Consider the following 27,954-nt stretch of genomic DNA (forward strand, 5'->3'; position numbering starts at 1 on the left):
GAGAAAAAGGAGAAGTGGCAATAAAACAGGTCACCACAGAGGGAACAGAGACAGAGAGAAGCGTCAGAACCGAGAGTTTAAAGAGACTAAATAATACTAAAGGTGGGATGTGTGAGTGCAGTAATACCAACAGCCTTGAATAGTTATTTCAGTTAACTATGGTTTTTGAATGCAGTGGTTAAATAAAAAAATTCCAGTGTAATAAAAGGGCTGTTTACACTGAACACATACCGGGATGATCATGGAACGAGTTTTGACTTTAGTATTGCTGTGTGTGCTTTCTGCATGGGTAAGTCACTCTTTCTCTATATACAACTGTTATTTGTGGTTAACTGAGATTGGGGTTCAGATTGTAAACCTATAGCTGTACATGACAAAGAGGTTTCATTTTTAGGACGAAAACACCTGTGACCGATACCAGTGACATAAAGCACAGCGAAGTCAAAGAATAACTTATGCTGAATTCAAATGAAAACTATGAGTAATTGATGTAAATCTTTAAATATATATCCAACAATTAATTACAATGAAGCAGCAAGTAATACATTGAATTGAACATTAGAGTATTAGTAGACTGTGTACTAACACTTTGTTTTAAAGGGGTCATATGACGTTGCTAAAAAGAACATTATTTTGTGTATTTGGTGCAATGCAATGTGTTTATGTGGTTTAAGGTTCAAAAAACTCATTATTTTCCACATAATGTTCATTATTGTTTCTCCTCTATTCCCCACCTTTCTGAAACACGTCGATTTTTACAAAGCTCTTTGTTCTGAAAAGCGAGGTGTACGCTGATTAGCCAGCTATCCAGTGCATTGTGATTGGCCGAATACCTCAAGCGTGTGACAGAAATGTTACACACCTTACCATACTGTGATGCCTTGTCCCCGTGCAACGAGACAAAACTGTCTTTTTACGTGTTGCGTATCACGCAGTGTAAACATAAAACCATGTCTGCAGTTGTGATCGGAGAAACAACAAACAACAAGTGCTACTCTACACTGCTCAAAACTCGCATTTGAATCATCAGTGGCAAATTCTTTAAATATAAAAACGTACTTACAGGCTGTGAGTCAGAAGCACCAGACTGTCCTTGCAGAGTTATTATTGCCCCACTTTATAGAAACAGACACCAGACACACATGCATTGTAGGCTACTCTCTCAGGAAACAGTCCATGTCCTCCATAAAATGCGCTGCACACATCTGAATATTTGGGTTGAACTGTTCTGGAACAGTGTTGAAAATACAACTTAACCACTGATTTCTAGTTGTGTCCTCTTTTTCTTTTGGAAGGCCAAACAAAGTAGCTTCGCTTTCATGACAAAACACATAGCGTCTCCACAACATGGCGGTGGCAACAGTACTACAGAGAGAATAAAAGTTACGCCTTCTTTCTTTGCGTGAACATTTGGGCGGTGTTATGCAAATCTTCCCACATCGTGACGTAGACATATGGGGTGCGTGTTAGAACGAGGCGTTTTAAGAGGGTGTGGTTGACTCCTAACTTTTATAAAGAATATCTCTTTGGATTTGAGATTTTAGTCTTTGCAACTTTACAGATCTTCTTTATGCACCAAGAGCTTGTAACACTCCAAAGAGAAAGGAAAAATTGAAATCGCATCATATGACCCCTTTAATGGTCTTCCAACAGACATTCTACTGACTAAGTAACTTTGCAAGTATGTCAACTTATTCTACCAACCCTAACCAAACAGTCTACTAATACTGTTTTAATAAGTTTACATGTAGTTCCAAATGGTAACACTTTATAATAACGTTCAGTTATAAGTAATTTATAAATTATTATTTAATGATGAACTAATCATTTAAAAAACTTGACTATATGTTCATGAATGATTAATGAGTGGTATGCTAACCATTTACAAACGTGTTGTAAGTTATCTTAAAAAAAGTTCAAATAATGAAATAAATCAAACAGATCATTAGTAGATAATTTATAAGTTATTAGTTGATACATTATGTATCACTTATAAACCATTGAAATGTTTCTGTCAAAATTGTTTTGTATAATTATTTCAATAAAAAATTGTTAATCATGAACAAATGATGAACAAACCATTAGTAAATGATCAGTATATGATTTATTGGCGAATTTGTTAGCTGGTCTGTGTTCATAAGCACAAACATGCAGGTATGCTAAAACACTATTTTTAAGAAGAGTAATTTATTTGTTTTGAAGTGGATAAAATAGCCATTTATAAATGCCTTAGTCAGGTGATTCCAGTGGCTTGTGTTAAATCCTTTCACTCATCAGCACAGACTTGTGTTCTGTGTTCTGTGTGTGGGATCTAGTGATGAAGTGAACCTCTCAAACGCTTTTACCTTCCATTGGAGCTCACATCAGGTGCACAGAGTTAAAGACTTCATGTTTGTCAGAGAAGACAGCTGTCTATACCCTCACCAGTCAGTACTTAGTACACACTACAAAGTGTTCAACACCTGTTATAGATGATGTGTAAACACATGAATAAATCATTTACAAAGCTTTCTGCATCCCCTAATCTAAAGTGAAAACTATTCATTACTTGTAAATGTGTTACATATCATTTGCAGATCTTTATAAATGGTGTAACTGCAGATTCTAAATTTACATTTTAATTGCTATATGCAAAGGTTCTGGTACAGTATATAACGTAACTTATAAGTGATTATAACTGAATTAATTAAACATTAATAAAATGTTAACTTATCACTTATTAATCATTTATGAATGTATAGTCATGTATTGTAAATGATTAGTTCATCATTAACTAATAATTTATAAATGACTTATAACTGAACATTATTATAAAGTGTTACCAGTGGGACTCACTTGAATTGAATTGCCCTTAACTATTATGTGGTTTAAATTAATACTTTGATACAATGCACTTATTGTGTATGTACATGTTTTTCATTGCACTTATATTTGGAAATATCGCCCTGTAAATAATTTCTGTAGTTACATCTACACTGTTGACCCCACCTCTACCCCTTAAACCTAACAATACCACCAAACCTGCCTCTAACCTTACCTGTATTCCACCTAGCAGCAAACGAGCTTTGCAATTAAGCAGGAACACAGTAGGTACACTGTACAACAATTCATTATTCATTCAAGTACAAAGTATCTATAGACACCTAATATGAAGCGGGATCATAAAGTGTAACCAAATTATCTTTCCAACTCCAAGAGTACTGCTGAAGACACAACCATAACCCTAACTAACAGTCAATTCTAATGATAGTTTGGTGACATGTAGTTGTAAAGCTACTTATAGTTAATAGTATGTCTAAAGTAGACTATTGATTGATACCAATTTAAAAATAGCCACTAATCTGAACTTCTTTTAAATGGTGTGGAGATGCCAGTTCTGTGGATTAATATTTTATATTTATGGATTTAATGATTCACTTCTGAAATACAATACCAGTCCAAAGTCCTGCAGATAAGTGATCATGAGTTATCGTGAGTTATAATACGATTTTACTGTAATGGATATGACATTTGAATTATTTTTTAAATAAGACATAGGCCTACTTTATACACAAAGAACTCAAATAAATAAATAAATAAAAATGACGTTGCATAGTATATTTTCTATTGTTGGTTGTTATGAAACAGGTTATTGGATAGTAAAGCCAATGTCGAGCACTAGAAGGACTTTTTCAATAGTTTTTTTAAAGTATCCCAGGATGCACCTCATAAAGCTGGAAGATTCATGAACAGAATAACAAAGTTTTAAAGGGAGGCTGCTTTGAAGAACCTAAAGAGTTTTATTTTCCCTACATTATGGTGACTAAATATCTCCACAAAGACAGTATGGTAATACTAATAATTTGTACTGTATAATAATAACCATTAAGTCTATGGAATGTCCTCATAAAACATGGAAACCAGTGTGTGTTTGTGTGTGTGCCTGGTATTCCACATTATGGGGACCAAATGTCCTCAAAGGCAGGGATGGGCAGTATTTCAAATTCATGTATATGAAATACAAAATACTATTTTGTATTTAAATACATTTAATCTTAGTATTTTTGTAGTTTCAAAACAATCAACCTCTTTATTAGACTGCTGATTTCCTGTATCAACAAGTATAGAAAAATACTAAATACAAAAATACTAAGATTAAATGTATTTAAATACAAAATGCATTTGACTTTTTCCAAAGGTTTTTAAATACAAAATAATATTTCAAATACATGTATTTGAAATATCTCCCATCCCTGCAGGAAATCAGCAGTCTAATAAGGAGGTTGATACATTATGTATTTTGAAATTAAAAAAAAACTCAGATTAAATGTTTAAATGCAAAATACATTAGATTTTTTCCCCAAAGGTGATAGTATTTTGTATTTCAAATACATGTATTTGAAATACTGCCTATCCCTGCTCACAAGGATAGTAATACCAGTCTTGTTTGGCCTTGTGGAAATGTTTTGGTACTCATGAGAAAAACAGCCTAAAAATACAGAATTATTATTATTATTTCTTTTTTAATCTAAAAGTGCCAGTAGGTTTGTGTTAGGGTTAAGAAAATACAGTTTGTACAGTATAAAAATTATGCTTATGGAATGTTCCCATAAAACATGGAAACTAGTGTGTCTCCACGTGTCCTACATCTCCACTTTTGTATTGTAATATATTGAATGAGAAGAGGCAACTAAACTTTGGATAGGTACTTTTGCACTTTGTGTTTTATACAAGCTGCCGATTTTCATTATACACTATTTCCTTGTTTGTTGTGTCAACAGAAGTTTTCTTCTACCTTACGGTAACATGTCAAAGAGAATCATTCACTAGACTAATCATAGATTGTTTAAGTGGATGTCTAGATAGGTGTTTGACATTTACTCTTTGTATGTCATATGGAAAGAGGGATGCTTAGCATCACTGATAAGTCATTGATAATACAGTATATTATGCAAATATTTTTTAAATAAAAATATTTTACTGTAGTTTATTTGCCATGCCACTGTGTACATTTGTGTAACTCAGCATCATCAAATTCAAAATTGTACATCATTCACAAAGTGGCTTTTGTGTTTAACATTACATGTCAATGATTTCAGTTGTATTTCAGTTTGCATCTGCTTCAAGCAAACTCACACAGCATCCATCTAGGTGTGTGGAATAAATATAGCAAATGATCTAAATGAACTACGGTAAAGAGTTAATTTTAAGAGCAAATGCATTAACAGTTTTTAGTCAAATTCTCACTGAAAATTTGTCTTTAGGAAGATACTTTGGTTACACTTTATTTAAATAGTCCACTTCAGAAATTCACCTATGAGTACCTAGATGTCAACTAACTATCATTCATTTGCAACTACACGTTAACTAACTCTCATTAGAGAGTTGGTAGACTGTAGCCTTGTTAGGGGTAGGTTTAGGGTTAGGGTTAGTGGAATAAACAGACATGCACTTGCAAAGTCAATTATAGTTAGTAGCATGTCTGTTGAAAGTCTATTAAAAAAAATGCTAATCATACTATTCTAGTATGTAAGCTAACTAAAACAGGTATTAATAAAGCAATAAGCTAAGGTTTTCAGGGAATAAAACATCTAATAAGCATTGTTAGGCATGATGCTGAGCGGCAGCTGCAGTGATGCAATGACTTTATCAACTGGCGATTAACTCTTTTATTTAGAAGGTGGGCCACCATAGTCCTGTTACTAGAACCACCATTGTTTCTCCCATACATAGGATGATTTTCAGTCATCCTTCCTTTACTAGTCCTTCTGAGGCTTGTATGCTACGAAAAGCATGCTAAAGGATGCTTTTCAAGGATCATTCAAATTGAGCTGAAGAAATGGAAACCAAGATATGCAGCCTTACTAGGATGTACATTTCCAATTAAGAAGCAACCCATAGTAATACTATGTATTGTTCATTTCTATAATAAGTATAATAGGGAAGAGATTCACAGTTAAGGGGGGAGTATTGGTTCAGTGAAGACTCACCGATGTTTGATTGCACATTGCTGAAGGATGGCCTAAAAGAGCATTGCAGTAGTGACAAGAGCCTGGGTAAAGACTTGTGCAACATGCTTTGATAAGATGGGATATATCAAGCAAATCTGCATGACTGGTGATATTTGCGATGTCTTTACAATTCAGCTGTTTGTCAAACATATCTGTTGTGATTGTTTTGGAGTCTAGCTGCTTTATAGAACATTTGATTATTAAAATGAATGTCATTTCTTTCCTCAGGCAAACATCCCTGATGTTGAGAAGGTTTCAGTCATTGGTCGAACAGAGACTGAATTAACATTTCAATGGAAAGTTGAAAACAGCAGTTACAGTTATAAACTGGCAACAAATGTCATTGGAGACATTCCAATCAATGCATCAGAAGCTGAATATTTAAACTATACAGTCTCACCTCTGTCTCCTGGGACTAACTACTCTTTCACACTCTACACTGTGTTTGAGAATTATACAAGCAAAGGATTTTACTTTTCTAATGTAACCAGTAAGTGAGTCTTTGAAGTTTAACCATAAATACTTTTTTCTCTCTCTCTCTAAAGAAACCTGTAATAATTGTTCCAAATTTAATTTGTGTTAATTGTTGGCTCAGTAATATCAATTAATGACATTCTCAAAATCTAGTCTGTTTGACGTATTTTTATTGAACTCGCCTAATTGCAAACTGCGAGCAAAATACAGAAACATTAATTCAAACATGTAATTCAGCACATTACCTATCAACATGATCCATTAAAAATTCACAAACCAAAAGTGGTTGTTTTGTTGAATGCTATTCAATATGTGCAGTCTTTCTTTAAAATAAATGCTTTAAAACTTTACTGCAAAAACATTCAGACATTCCGGTACAACTGTACATTAACAGGTCAGTTACTGAAGGAACTGAATGGCAGATGAATTAATGTACAGCTGGATAGTAACAGGAGCTATGGAAATAAAATTTCTGTCTCTTTCTTCCTTAGCTCCATCTAATGTTAACAGTGTTTCAGTCATCGATCGGAAAGAAAATCAGATAACATTACAATGGAGTAAAGTCAACAACAGCAATGATTACGGTTATGAGCTATACTGGAACGAAGAAAACTCTTCAATACCTATATCACAAACTAATACAGTGGAATATAACGTCACGTCTCTGGATGCTGGGACAGAATACTTCTTTACGCTCTACACTGTGTTTGGACATGTAATGAGCAGTGGATACAGCTTCACCAATGTAACCAGTGAGTACATCATTTTAGTCAACCTACAGTAACACATGCTACTGATTTAGGTTGATGGTGTCACAACTGCTGTTGATTAAATTTTTTTCCTCTTCTGTCAGAGGTTTGCCTCTGACATTTCTCTCCAATTTCTGTTCAAGTGCAAGAATAAGAACAGAACCACAACTGAATTAGGATGCAATTCACTATATACCGCTGCTGTATTTTTAATTGTCCTGCGAATATTTACTAGCCCCACCACAAAAACTGATCAATTTAAATTGTTTTATTATATTTGCTAGATTTTTTTTTTTTGTTTAATGAAAGTTCTTTGCATTTTTTTCCTTCACAAAACAGATTATTGTTCATTTGCAACAGGATGAGAATGGATATAACTACATCTACAATGCAACTACAAATAAAATCACAGAAACTAACATTACAAAAATTTGTCTTTAGGAAGATACTTTGGTTACACTTTATTTAAATAGTCCACTTCAGAAATTCACCCATGAGTACCTAGATGTCAACTAACTATCATTCATTTGCAACTACACGTTAACTAACTCTCATTAGAGAGTTGGTAGACTGTAGCCTGGTTAGGGTAGGTTTAGGGTTAGGGTTAGTGGAATAAACAGACATGCACTTGCAAAGTCAATTATAGTTAGTAGCATGTCTGTTGAAAGTCCATTAATAAAAAAAAATGCTAATCATGCTATTCTAGTATGTAAGCTAACTAAAAACAGGTATTAATAAAGCAATAAGCTAAGGTTTTCAGGGAATAAAACATCTAATAAGCATTGTTAGGCATGATGCTGAGCGGCAGCTGCAGTGATGCAATGACTTTATCAACTGGCGATTAACTCTTTTATTTAGACTGTATTTTTAATTGCCCTGCGAATATTTACTAGCCCCACCACAAAAACTGATCAATTTAAATTGTTTTATTATATTTGCTAGATTTTTTTTTTGTTTAATGAAAGTTCTTTGCATTTTTTTCCTTCACAAAACAGATTATTGTTCATTTGCAACAGGATGAGAATGATATAACTACATCTACAATGCAACTACAAATAAAATCACAGAAACTAACATTACAAAAATTTGTCTTTAGGAAGATACTTTGGTTACACTTTATTTAAATAGTCCACTTCAGAAATTCACCCATGAGTACCTAGATGTCAACTAACTATCATTCATTTGCAACTACACGTTAACTAACTCTCATTAGAGAGTTGGTAGACTGTAGCCTGGTTAGGGTAGGTTTAGGGTTAGGGTTAGTGGAATAAACAGACATGCACTTGCAAAGTCAATTATAGTTAGTAGCATGTCTGTTGAAAGTCCATTAAAAAAAAATGCTAATCATGCTATTCTAGTATGTAAGCTAACTAAAACAGGTATTAATAAAGCAATAAGCTAAGGTTTTCAGGGAATAAAACATCTAATAAGCATTGTTAGGCATGATGCTGAGCGGCAGCTGCAGTGATGCAATGACTTTATCAACTGGCGATTAACTCTTTTATTTAGAATGTGTTTTTAATTGTCCTGCGAATATTTACTAGCCCCACCACAAAAACTGATCAATTTAAATTGTTTTATTATATTTGCTAGATTTTTTTTTTTGTTTAATGAAAGTTCTTTGCATTTTTTTCCTTCACAAAACAGATTATTGTTCATTTGCAACAGGATGAGAATGATATAACTACATCCACAATGCAACTACAAATAAAATCACAAAAAGACAGAAGAAAGAAAGACAAGCAAACAAACAAACAAATAATCAACTTTATTTTTCAATTATTCTTACTGATGCTTCCTATATATATATATATAATTTCGACTATTTTAACCAGCTACATTATCTTTGTGACAATTAAGCTGAATTTGCTAAAACAGTGTAAATACACCAAGGAGTTAAAATATCTGTGAATGAAAGATTTTCTATGGCAGTGCAGCACTGGCCACGGAACGGTCACAAACTGGCAGTTGGTGCTGTAGTTAACAGGTCCATTATTGTACTTCCTTCTGATTATCTAATAACTAGGTGTAAATGACAAGCTCATTGTATAACACATATTCCACTATATCTGCATTTGTTTCAGTGCCATCTAATGTTCAAGATGTGAATGTGAAGCTCAATGACACCGAAATGATCTTACAATGGGATGTTGTATCAAACACAAACAACAACACTTACACATATACTCTTGAAAACAAAGATGAACTAACAGTGAATTGCACTAATCAAACTGCGGAAGGAAATGAGGTAACATGTGATTTGTGGTATTTGAATTGTGGAACAAATTACAGCTTCACTCTGTACACAGAGTTTGCTGATCTGAGAAGTACTGGGTTCAACTTTTATAACATCACAAGTAAGTAGCTCTTATTCTTTGGATTAGACTAAAAATTGATCACATAGCAAAAATGGGCAAAATGTAAGAATCAGCATGCTTTTAATTCATGTGTTGGCATTTTAATTGATTACAACATACAGGATGTTGAACTGAAATAACTGAAAGAAATTTACAGCACCACAAAATGTCGATCATGTTATTTTCATATAACTTAATATAAGGCAGCTTCTTGGAAGGTCATGGGTTAAGGTTAGAAATTCAAATTTGTATTACAGTTCTTCTTTTGGTTTTCCTCAGTTCAAATTCAGATTGAATTGAAATGAATTTTCAACTCAGTTCTGAATGGTGTAAAACCCTGACACATACCACATCTCAGTGATGAATTTATGAAGAATGGGCTGCAGTATTTCTATTAATTACTAACAGTTCAGTTCTCTTCACAGCTCTATCTGACATAACTGAAGTTACAGTCAATCGGTCACAGACAGAGTTGACTATCTCATGGAATAAGTTAAACAATAATGACATCTACAACTACACCTTGAAAAGTCAGGGAGAGGGGAGTGAGAAAAATTTCACTGGATCTGCTGTGGGTGATGTGATTACACATACTTACTCATCTCTCACACCAGGCACTGAACACAGTTTTACTCTCTTTACTGTGGTGAACAAAGCCTTCAGTAGAGGATTCAGCTTTAAGAACGTCACTAGTAAGTTTTGATAACATTACTTTGATTCAGCTACTTATTTTAAAAGCAGATTTATGAGTTTTAACTGAGTTAGAGAGAGAGAGAGAGAGAGAGAGGGAGAGAGAAACTAAAATTATTTATTAAACTTAATTTGCATAATAAACAAGCATATGTTTTAAATCTGAGTTGGGGCCAGACCAGGAAGTTAAAGTCTGTTTACACTTTACTGTAAGGTGCCATTGTTACATCGTAATTATACATTTAAATACTAAATGATATTAATTAACAATATGTATTTACTCTAAGGTTAGTGTAAGGACTAGGGTTTGATTTAGGGTTGCATATAATTATGCATAATTTATAGTGCTATTAAATGATTAATCGTGATTAATCGCATCCAAAATAAAAGTTTTTGTTTACATAATATGTGTGTACTGTGTATATTTATTATGTATATATAAATACACACACATAAAGTACATATATTTAGAAAATATTTACATGTATCTACAAATTTATATTCATATAATTTAATTGATATATAAATATATTTAATATATAAACATTTTTCTTAAATATATACATGTGTGTGTCTATTTTGTGTAAATAAATGTAATGTGTTACAAGGGTGCCGTAAAATGTTACCTAAAATCCTGTACCACTTATGTCAAGATTAAGACCCCAAGAGTAAGACTCCAACTCAGTTTGAAATCGGCATTCATATGTTATTATGTTTTCTGCAGCCCTTTACTGTACATCCTTTAACTGGACAGTAACCAACTCATCAATAGAGGCTAAAGTGAATGGTAGCACATATGTGAAAGCTCAGAACAGCACTGGAAGTGTTAAAAATGGCACTGTAAATCAGAACAGCTTGACTCTGCAAGGCCTGTATCCCGGAGGAAGCTACAATGTTTCACTGTTTTATTACTTGGAGTCAGAGCTGCTGCCACAGTGCACACACCACCTGACATTAGGTGAGTTTACATGCTTGTTTGGATTGTGCCAGTAATCAGCTGATATTCCATTACATTTTTTTGTCCTTCTTTTTCTCTTTCAAACTAGATCCATATAGTGTATCTCATCTCCGCTGTGAATATCATTCTGGAGGGTATGGTCTGGCTGTAATTTGGGATACTCCATATGGAGTTGTGGATAGGGTGCAGGTGGATGTAGATAGAAAAAGTTTCAACAAATCATATAGTTCAGAAAAACAAATAAGACTGGAGATAAATGGCCTGCAAGCTGCCAAGAAGTACACTGTGACAGCAACATCATTTTCTGGATCCAGGAGGAGTCAAACAGTATCAGTCAACTGCGAAACAGATCCAGCAGGTAAAATAATGTCTACATATGTGTAACTAAAGATAGTGTCTTAAAACTTCAGGAATATTCCAAGTTAAATACAAATTGAAGTGAATAATTAATCTTAAAAATGAAAGTTCTGTCATTATTACTCAGCTTCATGTTGTTTCAAACCCGTATGAATCCTACTTCTTTTATGAGCTCTCATGGATATACCAAGGAGAGTAAGGATGGCTATCAAGATGGCCTGTTCCACACACAGCTGCTAGCATGAGACTTCAGAAGACTTATATATATAGCAAGTCATTTGGACATACAGCAAGTCATATGGAACTTTTTCCAGTGAAATATAGTTTTTTCCCATCTCATATTATTTAGTTTTTGCTGCTAAATATTTTTGTGGAAACCATAATACTTTTTCTTTTTAACAGAAAGGTCAAAGAACAGCATTTATTTTAAATATAAATCTTTTGTAACTTTATTCAAGTGTTTATTATCTTATTGTGATCAATTTATTTGATCAATTTAATGTATGCCTGCTGAATAAATGTTTGAATGAATTTCATAGTTTTGTTTCTTGCTACTGTACCACAGACTTTTGTATGGTGGTATATCATGGTTTCCACAATATATTCATTAGAAAAAAAATGTCTCACGGTTACGTATGTAACCATGGTTCCCTGAAGAGAATGAGTCACTGCGTCGAATGCTTTGTGAATGCCCTGGCCAGACCACGTTCTGAAACGTGTGAAATCAGTCCAAAAGTGAAGTGAGACGTCATGAGTGGGGTAGTCTCAGCCTCAGACATCATGCCCATGGACCATTGGCTAAACGTCTGATGCATACGGCACACACAAGTGGAAACACTTCAGGAGTTTCGAAGTCATCTTCCGATTGGTTGAATTATACAGGATTTTCGGGAGACAGGTGTGTCGCATTCTTTAAAGTTCCGCCTGGAAACAAAGATGCCGTGATGCCAAACCTCCTCACAAAAGAAGAAAGCTGTCATGTTTACAACTGTGATGACAAGCACTTATCAGGATTAACTAAATGCTGGATTTTCAAATGAATGTAAGAGTCCAATGCTTGCACTGAACAGAGTAGAGTGAGTCTTTCCTGGCCTGCTTCCTGGAAGGGAGGAGGACAAAAGGCTTGCAGTACAATGGGACCTATCTATCTATCTATCTATCTATCTATCTATCTATCTATCTATCTATCTATCTATCTATCTATCTATCTATTATTTTAAAAAGTTAGAATTGAGCAGAGGTTTTTTAAGTTATAAAGTATAGCTTTAATTTAAAGTTTGTTTGAATTTAAAGTTTGAATTTGTGTTTTTATTTTATTTAATTTTTTTTATAATGCAGTACAAGAATAATAAGGCAAAACAAATGTTTTGGTTAATAAAAAAAAGGTTTAAAAATAAACACTTTGCTGAGGAAGTACAGTATAAGAGGAAATGTCAGGCATAGGGGGGCCTTGCAAAATTGACCGGAGAAGGAGGGGGGCCCCGGAGTAAAACCCCTGATGTAAGAGCCCACAGATGTGTTGTCTGTGCGAATAAGCACATGATGTTCCCTTAGGTCTGGAAGGAAGTGTTTTAGAGCTCCAAACATGGTCAACATCTCCAGGCAGTTGATGTGCCACATGAAATGATGGCCTTCCCACAGACCTCGAAAAGAGTGGCCACTCATGACTGCTCCCCAACCCATGAGGGAGGCGTCCATCGTTAGCGTTACATGATGACAAGGAGCCCCCAGTGACGGGCCTTGAGACAGGAACCAAGGTTTCTTCCACATGTCTAAGGCACGTAAGCATTGCTACATGATCTTTATTGTGTGAAGCGGGTCCCCCCTTGGGGAAAACCCTTTGGCCCTGAACCACCACTGCAAGGGTCTCATGTACAGCAGGCCAAAATGTATCACGTTGGACAGAGCTGCCATCAGACCCAACAGTCTCTGAAACTGTTTGACAGTGAGTGACTGGCCTTCTCTCACGCCCCTCACAGTTGTGAGAATCGCTTCGATATGAGCAGGAGACAACTGTGCCTGCATCGTTGTTGAATCACACAACCACACCCTGATAAGTGGTTCTCTGTAGTGGAGAGAGCACACTTTTCTTGGTGTTTAGCCATAACCCCAGCTGTTTCATATGGGCGAGGATGACATCTCGATGCCGAGCCACTATCTGCTCTGACTGAGCTAATATCAAACAATCGTCAATGTAATACAATATGTGGATGCCCTGGAGTCGCAACGGAGCCAGCGCAGCATCCACACACTTCGTGAAAGTGCCGGGTGAAATGACAGGCCAAACAGAAGCAGATCGGCTCTGGCTGTTTCATTGGTGGCCTGAAGCAACAGGTCTGTGGCCCAACACAGTTCAGCGACTACATCAGATTTCTCTTTCTCCCTATCATCCAGGTCTTTTAGCAGGTCCACTGCCGGCATCGGCCCATATCCCTTCTCATTCAGCCCTGTGATGTTAGAGTAGATAGATACCATGGGGCTGAAGAATCGGGACGAACATGATTTATCCCACGATCTCGTAACCTCAACATGGAGATCTGGAAAAAATGAAAGGCCCCGTCGTGAAAGCTGTGATCTAGCTTTAAGGAAGTTCTCGTCCAGCTTGCTCTTGGGACGACCATCCTGTTTCTCGGCTGGCCATTCGATGTTCAGTTTGGCTACTGCATGAGTCACAACCTCCATGAGCTCCTCATACATGAGGGACTGTGGTGGCGAGTCCACAGTCTCCTCCATGTTGACGCTCATCACATCAACCTCGGAGGAGGAAGATAGATGAAGCGTCTGGCTCTCTCTCCGGGGGAAAGAAACTGCAGGGCAGGCTTCCAGTCTCTGAGAGATCTTCCAATCTTCATCAAAGATGGTCAGGCGAGAGCGAAGCATATGGAGCGGGAGAAGCTCACAGTTGTGACAGTCAGTGCCCTCGAGAGCTGACCGCGCATGCTTTGCTATACCAAACAGACAATGCACAAATTGTGTGTATCCCCACCTGAAAGATAGCGTGGGCAGGGAGGAACACACAACTTGAAATGCCCTCCGCTCGCCATATTTGATTTTGTTTTACACTTTGGCATTGTTCTCACTTGCTCTACAGAGAAATTTCTGACTGAGTGCTTTTGCATACACACACACATACCACAGACGCCCTCGCTGAAGAGCATGAAGCTAACATGTGCGGTTGCCAAATACATTTTTATGCTTCCTGGTTGTTCACGTCACCCCGCTCGTGACGTCTCACTTCGCTATTGGACTAATTTCACACATGCTTCAGAAAGTGGTCTTGCCAGGGTGTTCCCAAAGCATTCGATGTAGCTCGAGTTCCTGAAGGGGAACTGTTTTTATCAATTATTATAATAAAACCATTACAATAATGATGAATGTTTCTTGAGCAGCAAATCAGCATATAAGAATTATTTCTGAAGGATTGCCACCCCCATAGGCTTCAGCTGCATAGAGGTTAACCTTGTATTATTTATATTAGTTGAACATTGTATTGACATGTTCAGTGTTTGTTTGTTTCTTTTTTTTTTTTTTTTTTTTGCAGGTGTTATAGCAGGAGTTCTTGTGTTTTTCCTCTTGGTCATCATTATTTGTGTTGCTGTATTTGCATGGCGCCGCTATGGTTCTGCAAAGCGCAATAAGTATGATTGATTGATTGTCTGGGATTATGGGTTTATTTCATAATATATTGCAATAAAAGCTGTATTGGATTTATCTCTAATGTCTTTTCTCATCTTTAGAATGACCAACCCACTTGTGGAGCCAAAAGTGCCTAATAAAAATTACAAGTATGTATGACTCTATTATTTTGGAAAATTGTAAAATACAGTGGCCCAAACCAAAGCATTAGGAAGTTGACCTCACAATTTCTCCCCATGTCATTTCCAATCCTGTGTGACTTTCTTATGTGGAACATATATAAGAAGATATTTTGAGAAATGTCTTATTTTTGTACAATTGAGGTCAGTGATGACCAAAATTGTTTGGTTACCAACATTCTTCAGAATATCTTCTATTGTATTCTTGTATTCTTCAGAAGAAAGAAAAGCATACAGGTTTGAAATTATATAAGAGTGATTAAACAATGACAGAATTTTCAGTTTAAGGTGAACTTTAGGTGAAACTGTGTGATTAGATATCAAAATGTGAAAGTGTCATGTCCAGTAGTTTTTATACACAAATGCATTTGCCTTATTAATATTTTCCTATCTCATGTTATTCAGACATTCTTTTTTTTTAGGTATGCCAAAAGTGTCTACATTTTTGGGGCCACTGTATATGATATCATTTTAGTGTCCTCTATATATAAAACAGTAAACAACTTTGAAATGTTTTTCAGACCGCTTCCCTTGAATAAATTTCCTGAACATTATCAAAACATGAGTCGTGATGAGAATAGAGGTTTCAGTGAGGAATATGAGGTAGGGTTTGTCAAATATGAAATTACATTATTATTGTTATTATTATTATTATTATTTATCTCTGACTGAATTTTAAGTGGCATTAAAACAGAACCAGGCCTAGTTTAGACTGTTGCAAAGAATTGAAATATTGAAAATGCCGACCTGTTTATATGTTAGAATCATCAAGTTAATTCTCAATATTCAGAGTGTTTGTTAAGTATGTTTTTACTGAATATGTTTTAACAGGACTTAAGTTCAGTTGGTATAGAACAGTCTAGTATAGCAGCTCTTCTTCCTGAAAACAAGGACAAAAACCGATTTTCCAATGTTTTAGCCTGTAAGTGTTCACACACACACACACACACACACACACACACACACACACACACACACACACACACACACACACACACACACACACACACAGACAGACACACACACACACACACACACACACACACACTGGTTTGTGTTGGACTTTCCATAGATGTAATGGTTTTTATACGGCCTTTACCCTTTATACTACCCCCTTACCCTAACTGTACCCCACAAAATTTTCTGTATTTTTAGATTTTCAAAACATTTCATTCTGTATGATTTATAAGTTTGCTTCCTCATTGGGACTAAAAAAGGTCCATTTGGTCCCCATAATGTAGGGAATACCAGGACCACACACACACACACAATTACTGCACAGTGTCTGTCTTGGAAAATGTAACTTTATCCTCCTCTCTATCTTTAAGACGACTCCTCTAGAGTGCATCTCACCACAAAAGATGAGGGTGATTCTGATTATATCAATGCTAATTACATGCCTGTAAGTACATTAAATAGTAGCTAACATCAGTTGTAATTCATAACACAAAGCACTACCTCGCTTGTATCTCCAGAGAAATGTGCTCCTAGTGGATTGACATTTGTTTATGTGCATATCAGGGCTACGGCAATGCAAGCAGACAGTATATTGCTGCTCAAGGTCCACTGCCATCCACTGTCAATGATTTCTGGAGAATGGTTTGGGAGAAAGGATCACAGGCCATCGTCATGTTAACCAACTGCATTGAGAGTGGAAGGGTAAGGCAAAGTGTAGCATAGAAGACTGCTTACTGTAGTTTCAAGTGTTTACTGGCATCCATTATTTTTTTATAAACACTATATGGAACTATACATTATGTAGTGATGTATGAAACAGTGTTATGCTACATTATTGTTGCGTGATGTTTAATTTAATTATCAGAGTTGTTTTCAATCCAATTTTGTGTTATAACACAGTATTTCACATAGAGTGGTTTGGTTGCATAATTTTTAGCTTGCTACCTCAGATTTGACCTCTGCACTTGCTGCAGTAATTTGAATTCATTTTTATTTATTTTATTATATACTGTGTGTATGTATATATATATGTATATCATTTGATCAGCATTGATCAGCATTGATATATATATATATATATATATATATATATATATATATATATATATATATATATATATATATATATATATATAGATCATTTGATGAGCATTCCTCGATGGCGCCACAGACGGCTGCTTCAGTGCTTGGCTCTCTAGTGTTTGTACTGTTTTTGTTCGTTTTTCCTGTTTTTTGTTTGTCAAACACGATCAGTTTCACCAGGGATGAACTGCTGAACATTCGGCAGAACACACCACAAAATCTTTTACCGGATTTCAATTATTCAGACGGTTGTTGTCGGTGGAGCAGCGGCGCTGATCAAACGCTTCAAAAAGCGAAGATGGGGAACGCGAGCTGGTGCGCTCGTTAGACTCAGGAAGCGCGGATTTCGAACGCCGTTGCCTAGAATCCATCTGGCAAATCTCCGCTCTCTACCCGACAAAACGGACGAAATCCTTCTGCTTTCCCGGACAAAGAAGGATTTCTCACACTGTGCTTCTCTGTGTTTCATGGAAACCTGGCTGAATGACGCCATCCCAGACAGCGCGCTCCATCTACTGGACTTTCAGGTGTTTAGAGCAGATCGTGACGCAGAATCAACGGGGAAATTGCGCAGCGGCGGGACATGCTTTTATATCAATGAACGGTGGTGCACAGATGTAACTGTGTTAAAGAAGATGTGCTGTTCAGATCTAGAAGTGCTTTTTGTCAATTGCAAGCCATTCTATTCACCGCGGGAGTTTCACTCGTTCATTCTGGTGAGTGTTTACATCCCTCCGCAAGCGCACGTAAGCCTGGCTTTACAGAAACTCGCTGATCAGATCACAGAAACAGAACAACAACACCCGGACTCTGTTTTAATCATTCTTTGGGACTTTAATAAAGCCAATCTCTCCCGTGAACTGCCAAAATACAGACAGCATGTTACATGTCCCACCAGAGACAGTAATATATTGGATCACTGTTACACCACAATAAAGGATGCGTATCACTGTGTTCCACGAGCAGCTCTGGGACTGTCTGATCACAGCCTGGTTCATGTTATACCAACCTACAAGCAGAAACTTAAATCTGCTAAACCTGTAGTAAAGACTGTAAAGAGATGGACCAACGAAACAGAGCAGGATTTACAAGCTTGTTTTGACCTCACTGATTGGAGTGTTTTTGAAGCTGCTACCACTGATCTGGACAAACTCACAGAGACCGTAACATCCTATATTAGTTTTTGTGAGGATATATGTATTCCTACCAGAACTTATTTAACATTCAACAACGATAAGCCATGGTTTACAGCAAAACTCACACATCTTCGTTAGTCCAAAGAGGATGCCTATCATACCTGTCAACACTCCCGTTTTTCCCGGGAATCTCCCGTATTTCACACCCATCTCCCGCCCCCCTCCCGTTTTGTTATTTCTCCCGGGAAACTCCCGTAATTTGTATGGCCCTACCTCGTTATATGAATAATCACATCAATACATTATTCTAAGGTTGTCCAGTTGCCAGATATTGTATGAAACGCATCCTACTCACACAATAGATACATCATACAATTTTGAACTCATTTGTGACCTCAACCTGGCAACCTACAGCTCTGTTGCGCAGTTGATATCTGCACAGGTAGACGGGGGGATTTGAATCAAGCGTCACTAGAAAGCTCAGGTGAAGCTACGGCGAAAAAAAATTAATATAGCTGCAAATATAACAACAGCTGGTCGGAGGAATTTAATTTGTTATCACGAAGCAGCATCGACAATTCCCACGCTTTTTGCTTTTTGTGTAGTATTGATTTCAGTATCGGACACGGTGGGAAAAACGACGTAACGCATCACAATAAATCCCAATGGCACAATCGCGCTGTGGAGGCACAAAGGGGCACACCCACGATTTCACTTTATCACTCCCTCCAGAGGGGTACTCATAGCAGCAAAGTCTGCTACTTACAATTATAATTCTGGATGTAAGAAACACTAGGAAACACCTTCATGTTAAATACATGAAGTACTGTACTTGATGTATTTAACATGAAGGTGTTTCCTAGTGTTTAACATGAAGGTGTTTCCAAGTACTTCAAGTACATGAAATTTTTTGTAACTTGTTCCACATGCACCACAGTGTTTCCTTTTATGTAATATAAAATTTGTTATAATAAAGATAAATAAAAAATAAACATGAATAAGTCTCATTATTATCACAATAATTCTTATGAATAATTATGTATTATGTGTATTTAACTTGCCTCTGACCCGCCCCAAACCCAACCCCCATCTGTTGAGTCCCGCACACCAGCCTGTCTGAGAACCTGTGCTGACTAACTGGCCCCCATCTTTTCAGAGATCTTCAACAGATCTCTGGAGTTGTGTGAAGTGCCTTCCTGCTTCAAACGCTCCACCATCATCCCCGTTCCAAAGAAACCCAAGATAAGAGGACTTAACGACTACAGACCTGTGGCTCTAACGTCTGTCGTCATGAAGTCGTTTGAAAAACTGGTTCTGGCTTATCTGAAGGACATCACTGGACCCTCACTGGACCCCCTGCAGTGTGCTTACCGAGCAAACAGGTCCGTGGATGATGCAATCAACATGGGATTGCACTTCATCCTGCAACATCTGGACAAAACAGGGACTTATGTGAGGATCCTGTTTGTGGACTTTAGTTCGGCTTTCAATACCATCATCCCGACAGCCCTCCAGACCAAACTGACCCAGCTCTCTGTTCCTAGCTCTATCTGTCAGTGGATCATCAGCTTTCTGACAGATAGGCAACAGCTAGTGACACTGGGGAAATTCATGTCCAACAGCTGCTCCACCAGCACTGGTGCCCCTCAGGGATGTGTTCTCTCCTCACTGCTCTTCTCCCTCAACACCAACGACTGCACCTCCAAAGACCCATCTGTCAAGCTCCTGAAGTTTGCAGACGACACTACAGTCATCGGTCTCATCCAGCAGGCTGTCTGGTGCAGTCTTAACAGCCTGGAGCTGAACACTCTCAGAACAGTGGAGATGATCGTGGACTTCAGGAGAAACACCCCTGCTCTCCCCCCACTCACCATCATAGATAGCACTGTGGCTGCAGTGGAGTCATTCAGATTCCTGGGAACCACCATCTCTCAGGACCTGAAGTGGGACAATCACATTGACTCCATTGTTAAAAAGGCCCAACAAAGGTTGTACTTCCTTCGCCAGCTGAGGAAGTTTAACCTGCCACAGGAGCTGCTGAAACAGTTCTACTCAGCCGTCATTGAGTCTGTCCTGTGTACTTCAGTAACTGTCTGGTTTGGTTCAGCTACAAAATCAGACATCAGAAGACTACAGAGAACAGTTCGGACTGCTGAAAGGATTATTGGTGTCCCCCTGCCCACCCTTCAAGAACTGTATATATCCAGAGTGAGGAAAAGGGCTCAGAAAATCACTCTGGACCCCTGACATCCAAGTTATACCCTTTTTGAACTTTTGCCATCTGGCGGTGCTTCAGAGCCGCAAATACCAGGACAGCCAGGCACAAGAACAGTTTCTTCCCCCAGGCAATCTACCTCATGAACAGTTAAATGTTCCCTCTTATGCAATAAAAATGTGCAATATTCTTATATTTATTAGTTACCCCTCCATCCAAGTACATCTCTGCATCTTACTCTTTTCTATTCCATTATCATCTATAGCACAACTGTTCATACAATTTATTTAATTGCCTTTTTTTTTTTTTTTGTGGTTGTTGTCTCTGTGTACTGGAAGCTTATGTCACTAAAACAAATTCCTTGTATGCGTAAGCATACTTGGCAATAAAGCTCTTTCTGATTCTGATATATAGTACTATATATATATATATATATATATTTCTGATTTAACTTCTCCAGGTCAAGTGTGAGCAATACTGGCCACTGGACTACACGCCGTGTCTGTATGGGAACCTGCTTGTTACAGTGAAATCGGAGGATAAATTGCCAAATTGGACACTGCGAGAATTTAATGTCAAAAATGTGAGCTGAAATATTTCTATTTTTCTGTTTAATATTTCTATTTTTCTTTTCAATAAAATGAAACTTAATATTTAGAGCAACATGCCATGCTGCTTAATGTTGATGAAATTATTATAAATATTAGTGGTTTTTGGGGGTGCCAAAAACAGTTGCATGTTTTTTGACTTTATCTTTCATCCAAATTCTCTCTGGTCCTGACAGCTGTTTATGAGAACTATTTATTTATAGCACACTTTTAAGCTAAAATATTAAAATTTCATGGTGTTCCATACACCAATATTTTAACAATTCAGAAAAGATTAATTATGGTCTGGCAGTGATTTAGGCTCATATTTATCAGGATCGTGATTTTTCAGTAGTACTAAAGCACACTGTGAGAGTATTTTAACACTGTTTGTTGTCTGCTTTTATGATATGATAAAGCATTTGGAACCAGAAAAGGTGATGCATGGTTTCTAAATAAGCGATGATGGGAGTTAACAAACATAGTTTTTAATTTCCTCTTTACATAGTAATTATCACATTGTGACAGATTATAGACGTAAAAATCAAATATTTAGAGATCTTATTCAGTATAGATAATCTACTCATATCTTGGTATCCTTCAGCAGGATCTGCAGAGCTGTAGGTGCTACACACAGTGAGAAATAGCACAAGCTTTGACAGACTTTACCACATCATACTCTTATCATTAATTTATCTGGTATTCAGAAATATGTATTCTGCTTTCTTCTGATATAAGCCATTTAACTTGAATATGAATATATTAGCACATCACTGGTCAGATTAGCATAAGACACAATCTATTTCTGTCTATTTTTTTGTCTATAACAGAAAGACACCTCTGAGACACGAACAGTGAAGCACTTCCACTTCACAGCATGGCCAGATCACGGTGTTCCTGCTGGCACAGAGGAGCTGATCCAATTCAGAGGACTAATCCGTCAGCACATAGAGAGCTCTTTCTCTGCAGGGCTGACAATTGTACACTGCAGGTGTACCACTACTCACTTTGAAACCCATTTCAAATATTAACTTAACATGAATAATGACAGTAGACTGCTGAGAGCTGACAGCAAAGCAGTATAAAGAATGAGCATTATATCAATAATTACATTGACAAAATATAGCAAAGTTTTAATCCTTCTGTCACCATCTCTGTACAATAGTGCCGGAGTGGGCCGGACAGGTACCCTGATTGCGCTGGACGTCCTGCTACAGCAGCTGCACAAAGAAAAGGCAGTGGGAATCGCAGCGTTTGTCCAGGAAATGAGACTCAGCCGGCCACTAATGGTGCAAACTGAGGTAACGCTGATTTAGATTCATAATTGTAAAAGTCATTTATTTTTAGAGCAATTTAGCATAGAATTGGGTTCTAGATGGTGGCATTATTATTGTGGCGATTATTTTGATAATAATGAATATAGCCTATATGGGTTATGGCTAGCTTTTTTTCCTGGAGGATCCAAACACTTAAAAAAAAAAAAAAAAAAAAAAAAAAAGTAAAAATTCCATCTCAGGGTGGCATTTAGGAAACTGTATATTTTACAGTATGTAACCACATATATCATGGAATAATGCAAAAATATCAAACTACTTAAACATTTATGTACTAATAACCACTGTGCTTTTGGAAATGTATCGAAGGGGGCATTCTTTGCATTCATGCCATGATTAAAGTCTCAGTAAACACCAAAATAACAATGCAGAAATAAGCAACATGAAATGAAAACACTCTAATTTATATGACTAGGAGCAATAAAACAAAGAAATATAAGAACTATTCTTTTACAGTTTTTTTCCCCAAGTTTTTTTTTTTTTCATTATTCCATATATACATACAGTGATGTTACTGCTAATTCTACAATTAGGTTTTAAGACTTAACAACAATACAATAACAGCAATTGCTATTATCTGCAAGTTCTTAGGGTATGCCTGTTTTGAGTTCAAAGGACATTCTTTGGTCTAACAGGATTTTTCTAATGTATTTTTATGATTATTACATATCGTTATGTAATTAAAGGTAATAATTTTATCACTTGGAAATAAGGAAACGCGTATTCCTGGCAGACACTCTTTACTTTCATCTGTTTTATGCTCATCTCTCTGTCTCTTACAGTCTCAGTATGTGTTCCTGCACCAGTGCATCATGGATAGTCTACAACCCAAAGCTGGGCCTAAGTCAGAGCCTCTCTATGAAAACTCAGACATGATCTATGTCAACGCAATAGCATTAAAAGAATATGACAATCAAAGTCAAATATGAACAGAAATATAAGCCATATCATATGGTCCAATGGCCCATTTCAAATACATACCCTTCAATAAATAAAAGATGAAAGCCTGGATTATTATTATTATTAATATTATTTTAGATAAACACACTCTTCTGCTAACAACGCTGAAATATACTGGCCATGGTATTTTGAGCCTAAGCTATAAAGCACTGAAAGTTTACCACTTAAACTTAACTGCCACTCTCTATTTAACTAAATAGCTGTGTATAGGCTTGTTTTAATGTTATTTTTTTTGCTTGATAAGCTGTGGTCTCTGAAAGGAAACTTTCCTTTAAGCTGTACTTAATGCTGCTTACTTTGCACATTGCTTTTAAATGAGAAATGTTTGTTAAAATTGAAATAAGAGGTGGTCTATTTAATGTCAGTTGAATGTGATTTAATTTAGGTTAATATCAAAGTATTTTTTCCATCATTTTTTATTTTGCCAGTGTCACGTATTCTCAGCTGCCTGGCGTATAACATGCTTTAAAGGAATAGTTCAGCTAAAGACGATTATTGTCTAATTATTTACATCAGGACTGGGTACCCTGATTTAAATAATGTCATATCTGTATGTAAAATAGAGAATGATTTTTTCAGAGCTGCCAAGAAGGGGAAGGTTTTGCTTCACAGATATGGTTTCTGCGAACTGTTATTATATGGAAAGAACTGTGTAAACATTCTTCAAACATTTGTATTTCTTAAACTACCAATCAGAGTTGTGGTCACATTAGTGTAATCTCAGTCACATTTAAGTAACTTTCACATTTGCCTTCAAATATTTGGGTAAATAATGTGTGTTGTGTTACCTGTTTTGGTATTTGCTGTCATGCTATTTTTTTTTTGCACTGTAGTAAAACAAAATTTTTACTGAACTGTAACTTTTAAAAATATTTACATCATGTCCTAACCAGGCATGACATGTTTCCAGCCACAAGCAATTTGTAAACAATTAACTTAAAAATGATTTTAAAAAGTACCAGGTATTAACATATTTTCTGAACATGGTACCATTGTAATACATGTTTTTAGACACAACCATGGCAACTCTTTTGTGCATATATAAATATGATAATTATTCGCTATTGTGATGTATGTAAAAGTACCGTGGCACTAACAGCTGATAGCATCACTGAGCCATGGTACCACTGCAATAGCATTTCTTGTAACAGACTTGTATTATTTAAAGGCTAAACAGTTTGTTTTTATTCACATCACTTGTTGACAAATATTAGCATGTTAGCATTAACTTATTTTTATCAACTGAATAAAACTATGTGAGGATCAACTGGCATTGGCATGCATTTGTCTGTGTTAATTTCATTAACAGTATTTAGTACATGGTTTAAACTAATACTTTCTGGCTTTTTGCTATCACAACTGTTCTTTTACATCTGGTCACATCTTATTTGCCTTCATCCTCTGCAATATTAAAAAACATTTCTATCATTTCATCTTTAGTGTCTTCCATGTAGTCAAACGGCTGCTCTGCCATGATGTTCACCACCTCTGATGGTGGATGGATCGGCTCTACACTAAAGTCCAAAGGTAACGGCACAGAGAACTTCTTGCAGATGTTGTGTAGGACACAGCAGGCTTTGATGGTACATGCCACTGACTCAGGTGACTGAATGGAGCCGATGTCACGCAGGCATTGGAAACGGCTTTTCAAACTTCCAAAGACCTGCTGTGTACGGCCGTGTAGCTGAGCATGTGCATTGTTAAATCGCAGGGCTGAATTGCTTTTGATGCGAAAAGCCTCAACTGGTGTCAACACATGTCCACAACCGTGCAGACTTCTGCTACCTGTGGGAAACAGACAAAAAGATAAGATGGGGAAAGGGCAATTATAACAGTAAATTTCCTGACAGGAGTTTATTTTAAATCATTGTTTGATTTGTTTTACAGCATAGTATTGCAGGTAAGTTTATTATTTTAGATGTGTAAGGTTTATTATTCAGATGTGTTTGATAGTTAATTTCCATAACTGACCCACAAAAAGTATCACAGGAAGCTATGTAATCAATAACGTAGTAAAAAAATATATGAACATTATGGCCAATATAATTTATTAAAAAGATTTAACTAATTAATTAACTGATAATAAAGCACATTACGATGCATCTTTTAATCACACTAAGGCTTCATTTATTTAATCAAAAATAATTTTGTGAAATAATACAACATAAAATACCTGTTTTCTATTTGAATTTAAAATTGTATTTATTCTTCTGATGACAAAACTGAATTTTCAGAAGCCATTAATCCAGTCTTCAGTGTCACAATCCTTCAGAAATCGTTATTTCACCACTCAGTCATGTGAGGGGAATGTTACTTCTTAAGCTATAACTGATCCACCTTAGCTTGAACTATCCCCTCCTATGCAGGATGTAAACAGACTTTTTAATTGCTTCATTTAAAAAATGTTGTCTACTCTGAATCTTATTGCTCCATTTAAACCCAAACATATTGTTACTAAACCCCAGCCATGGCTTAATGATTCAACTTGTTTGCTCAGAAAGGCTTGCAGAAGAACAGGACGAAAATGGTGCAAGGAAAAGTTACAGGTCTCATATGAAATGTGGAGATGTTCCTTATATGTGTATCAGAGAGCTGTTAAGGCCGCCAAGTCCAATTATATATATAGTTTATTGGTGACAATTTACACAGACCTAATAACCCCTTCTCTGTCATTGATTCTGTGCTCAATTCCCATTTTTCCTGATGCTTCCATATCACTGTATGAACAATTCTGTACATTCTTTAATGAGAAAATCATTCAATTAAGATCTAACCTGCCCTTGGGGAATACTGTTGAACCTGAGAGATCAAGCGGATTTTCAGCCTGTTTTCTTTTGAATCCTGTATAGGCATTGTTGAATGTCTAAGACCAACTTAATCTTCTCAAGATATCATTCCATCTAGATTTCTAAAACAGATTTTCAATACTGTTGGACATGATCTTTTAACTATTTTTAATGCTAGTCTAATTACTGGGGTTGTTCCTGACTGCCTAAAAACAGCTACAGTAATTCCATTATTAAAGATGCCCAATCTTTATTCTCCAAATTTGTATATTTTTAGGCCTATATCAAACTTGTAATTTCTTTCTAAGATTCTTGAGAAAACTGTGTTGACCCAGCTGCAGTCACATTTGAGGTCAAATAATATTTTTGAAAAATTACATTGTAAATTATATTTTACTAGAAACAGATAAAGGGAATGCTGTGGCTTTGGTGCTTTTAGACTTAAGCTCTGCATTTGATATGGCTGACCACAACATCTTGATTTCCAGGTTGGAGAGCTGTGTTGGGTTACAGGGCAAGGTGTTGAAATGGTTTCAATCTTTTTTAACAAACAGAAGTTTTAGTGTTTCCATTGGCCAACATAGTTTGTCCTCACGCCCACTTGCTTTGTGGGGTGCCACAGGGCTCAATTCTTGCTCCAGTTTTGTTTTCTATATTTATGCTACCAATGGGTGCTATCTGAATGGGCTGTTGAATGCTTGAATCTGATTGACTGATGAACATTCTGAGGTGTGCAACTATTGTCAGGGAAACGCATGACGAATGTTGTTCCACGCAGCTCTCTTGACTGCATTACAGTTCCATCTCACTTTGCATAGATAACTGAAATAACGGAAGTTAGCATACAGTACATATACTGCACACAAGACTAACAAAAACAACAACATGACAGATGATTTTCCGAAAGTAAATACACATGACATTTCTCACTAGCGAGGTAATAACAGTGCTGTTTAGAGACGCTGCTGCAGAACACTGTTGAGGGACACACAGAGGTAGCCTAATTCACACAAGCTCTCACTCTGCTTTCTCTTTCTCTGTCTGTCTCTCTCGCTTTCTTTCTAATAACTTCATTAATAACTGCATTTGAATGCTATCAGCGGCTCAAGCCTCCATTAGCAGCTTTAAAATGACGTTTTGGAACTAGCAAAAGAGGCATTGGATGAGATGCGGAAGAAATAATCCTACTCACAATAGCGATTTAAGTACAAAAAAACAGACGAATACCTTTAAATATATCATCTGATCGATGTCTTGAGGTGTGGTAACCGTAGTATAAGTGGAATAATTGACTCTGGGCCGTTGAATTATTAGAAAAATAATGCACACCTGACGCTTCGCTTCCCACCACGGGTGTGCGTTAATTTTCTAATAATTCAACGGCCCGGAGTCAGTTATTCCTTACGTACTGTATACCATTTTGGATCAACTGATAGTTGTGTGAAAGTGCTTTATACATACATACATACATAAAGAAAGAAAAATCTAATATGCTGATCAAGAAAC

At 36.5% G+C, this 27,954-nt stretch overlaps 2 protein-coding genes across 2 annotated transcripts in view; one reads left to right on the forward strand and one right to left on the reverse strand.

The window, feature by feature from the left end:
- On the forward strand, window positions 1-24,935 carry LOC109050112 (receptor-type tyrosine-protein phosphatase H-like). The gene is made up of 18 exons (XM_042752509.1): window positions 1-102; window positions 176-289; window positions 6,219-6,480; window positions 6,956-7,216; window positions 9,298-9,570; window positions 9,996-10,262; window positions 10,985-11,218; window positions 11,307-11,576; window positions 15,117-15,213; window positions 15,313-15,360; window positions 15,912-15,993; window positions 16,222-16,312; window positions 16,719-16,792; window positions 16,912-17,049; window positions 21,242-21,364; window positions 22,199-22,359; window positions 22,534-22,669; window positions 23,485-24,935. The coding sequence occupies exons 2-18, from the start codon at window positions 236-238 to the stop codon at window positions 23,629-23,631; spliced, it is 2,718 nt and encodes a 905-aa protein (XP_042608443.1). The 5' UTR covers window positions 1-102; window positions 176-235; the 3' UTR covers window positions 23,632-24,935.
- The window catches only part of LOC109050111 (putative nuclease HARBI1), a 4,600-nt gene continuing 1,466 nt past the window's right edge, over window positions 24,821-27,954 (reverse strand). The window contains exon 2 of the mRNA XM_019067782.2: window positions 24,821-25,447. Within this exon, the coding sequence (XP_018923327.1) occupies window positions 25,047-25,447 (401 nt within the window). The 3' untranslated portion in view covers window positions 24,821-25,046. The remainder of the gene's footprint in view (window positions 25,448-27,954) is intronic.

Source organism: Cyprinus carpio, chromosome B24 (genome assembly GCF_018340385.1).
Source record: "Cyprinus carpio isolate SPL01 chromosome B24, ASM1834038v1, whole genome shotgun sequence".
Lineage (NCBI taxonomy): Eukaryota > Metazoa > Chordata > Actinopteri > Cypriniformes > Cyprinidae > Cyprinus > Cyprinus carpio.